The following is a 2,361-nucleotide window of genomic DNA, read 5'->3' as shown; positions in this document are numbered from 1 at the left end:
GGAGATTATTGCTCGGGGGCAGGGGAGGGGGTGTTAAGGCATCACTACAGCGGAAGAGAGGAGGGTCTGAGGGTGGGGAGGAGGAGGCATGGGGGGCCGGAGGAGAGCCCAGGTCAGAGGGCACCAGGCTGGGTCTGAGGGCAGTTCCCCAGCTGTACGAGGGGGCATTGAGGCTGATAGCAGGTGGAGGAGGTGGGGCTGGAGAAGGGGCGTTGCCCCTAGGGAGGAAGCAGGGGCTGCTGCTGCCCCCGCTGGGCACTGGGTCAGGAAGCCTCGGTGGGAAGAGCCCCCCAGGGCCTGCTAGAGTGGGGAAGGCCTGGGGAACTGGGGGCAGTTCTGCAGGGAGGGAGCCGGGACCCCCATTAAGAGGGGTTGTGGGAGGAACTCGACAGGGAGGGCGGGCAGAGGGGGGCCCTGGGGACACAGTGTGGAACATTTGGGGGCTCGCTCCCTCTCCTGCAATAAATGAAAAACGAGGGGTCAGCCGTGGCTCCCTGCCAAGAACTTCCTTTTGTCTTCTCTAGTCCCATCTCCCACGAGTTCCCAACCTCCCTGCAACCCCCACAGCTCCCATCCCACCCCTCCCCACCGGGCTCCCTCTCACTACCATTCTTCCAGGCCCTGGGTTTCCCAGCTCCGGTAAGTGGCAGAAGACTCACCAGGAGAAGAGTGTGAGCAGGTGGTCTCCATGCTGCGGTACAGAGTTGCCATGGCAACAGCTTTCCGCCGGTGGTTGCACAGCTTGGTCATGTCCTCCTCTGATGCTGGCCCCACCCCAGCCCCACCCAGGGTCACCGGGGCCAAAGGGTCAAAGTTGAAAACCTGAAAGGTGGAAGGCATGGACATGGACCCTGAGGGAGTGGAATCCGTGAGAAGGGCCACCTTACTCAGTGAGCTACACTGTCCCTGGGCTTATCCCTGTACTCTCTGGCACCCCTCGCCACTCTGACCTTGGGGACATTAAGTGGACACTCCAGACCGCACTTGCAGGTCCCATCGCTGAGGAGGTAGCTCCGGGTTTGCTCCAAGGAAGACAGCTCTGTGCCACTTGGGCTGGGAGAAGACAGGGTCAGGGGACATGGGGTTAGGTGGCAGTGAATCGGAAATACTCCTACAGGACAGTTCCCAGACCTTCCAGGAAGGACAGAGGGTTGGGGATGTGGGAAGACAGAGAAAGGAGAACTGACTGAAAGGCCCGGAGATACAGAGAGGGAAGGCTGAGGAAGGAGGGAACGGGCGAGAGCAGCAGGTACCAGGGCTGGGCTGAGGGGATGTGCAAGAAAGAAGACCCAGGTGACTGGAGGGCAGCTGGGGTGGCAACCTGGGGGACTCCACAGAGCCATACCTGATATAGAGCACAGCCCCCTCTCGCACACAGCGCTGCCAGCCGATGGGGACAGATGTGGCCACAGGGCCCCCAGCTCTGTCTGCTCCACTGCTCTCATTGCCCCCATTCATTGTGTGTAATCAGCTCCCGCGTGCCTGATAACACAGACATCCATGTAGGCACCAGGGGGATTAGGCTGTGCCAGGTACCTGAGGGACTATTCCGGAAGGCAAAGGTGGTGGGAGACCCAGACACGCCAGGAAGCCCCAAGCGCGGGGCGGGAGGAGGAGGAGTCCTCTGCCATCCTACCACAGCTACCTGAACATCTCTGCAAACATTGTGGGGTCCAGTCTAAAGCCGGGGCCACCAGCTTAGCCCACACCTGCAACACAAGGAGAGATATGGGACTGTCAGGAATCTGCCACCTTAGAGCACCACAGACCAGGACACTCTCAAGAGAAAGAGCCTCCATAATGTGAAGTGAGTGTCTTGGAGACCTCGGATCGGCTGGCAGAGTCCACAACCATCCTTTCCAGGCCCCAGCCCCAGGGACCAGAGGGTCAGCGCCTCAACTCCCAGGGACCAAGGAATCATAGCCCAATTCTTAGACACACGCAAAGGGCAAGGCCTCTTTGTCCCATTAGGGACAGCCGACTTCAATCGGGAGTGTGGGCTAATTCCCAAAATGCGAGGCCACCAGGAAGGTTCCCAGAGAGTCTGGCTCTAGCTGTTCCCAACCCAGGAAGATCATATAAAAAGTACAGATTGCCCCACAGGTCACCAGGCCATTGCCCAACTGCCAGCTTGGGTGGTACCAGCAGGACTCCCCCCATGCCTGCCCCAACAGAGGAGCACTGATCCAGTTCACTCGGGTCTGGAGAGAGGTTCGAATCACAGTTCCGTCTCTCCCAGGTCCCTGAGACGCTCCTGATGGTCCCTCAAGCCCGAGACAAGGGGATCCAGAGCTTCAAATTCGCACAGAGAGTCTCCTCTGATACGTGGGGCCGCCCCTCAAACCTGCAAGTAGCGTCCCC

The 2,361-nt window shown here is 59.8% G+C and overlaps 1 protein-coding gene across 1 annotated transcript in view; it reads right to left on the bottom strand.

Annotated features, from left to right (window-relative positions):
• MBD6 (methyl-CpG binding domain protein 6) overlaps positions 1 to 2,361 on the bottom strand; it is a 9,041-nt gene that overhangs the window by 4,382 nt on the left and 2,298 nt on the right. Inside the window, exons 2-6 of the mRNA XM_021713802.1 lie at positions 1,646 to 1,709; positions 1,346 to 1,482; positions 951 to 1,053; positions 660 to 822; positions 2 to 456 (exon numbers count right to left, since the gene is read on the bottom strand). Of these exons, the coding sequence (XP_021569477.1) occupies positions 2 to 456; positions 660 to 822; positions 951 to 1,053; positions 1,346 to 1,458 (834 nt within the window). The 5' untranslated portion in view covers positions 1,459 to 1,482; positions 1,646 to 1,709. The remainder of the gene's footprint in view (position 1; positions 457 to 659; positions 823 to 950; positions 1,054 to 1,345; positions 1,483 to 1,645; positions 1,710 to 2,361) is intronic.

Source organism: Carlito syrichta, unplaced genomic scaffold (assembly GCF_000164805.1).
Source record: "Carlito syrichta isolate Samal-C Ts95f unplaced genomic scaffold, Tarsius_syrichta-2.0.1 Scaffold304744, whole genome shotgun sequence".
Taxonomy (NCBI): domain Eukaryota; kingdom Metazoa; phylum Chordata; class Mammalia; order Primates; family Tarsiidae; genus Carlito; species Carlito syrichta.
Note: the sequence above shows the minus strand (reverse complement) of the source record. Positions and strands in the feature narration are given on the sequence as shown.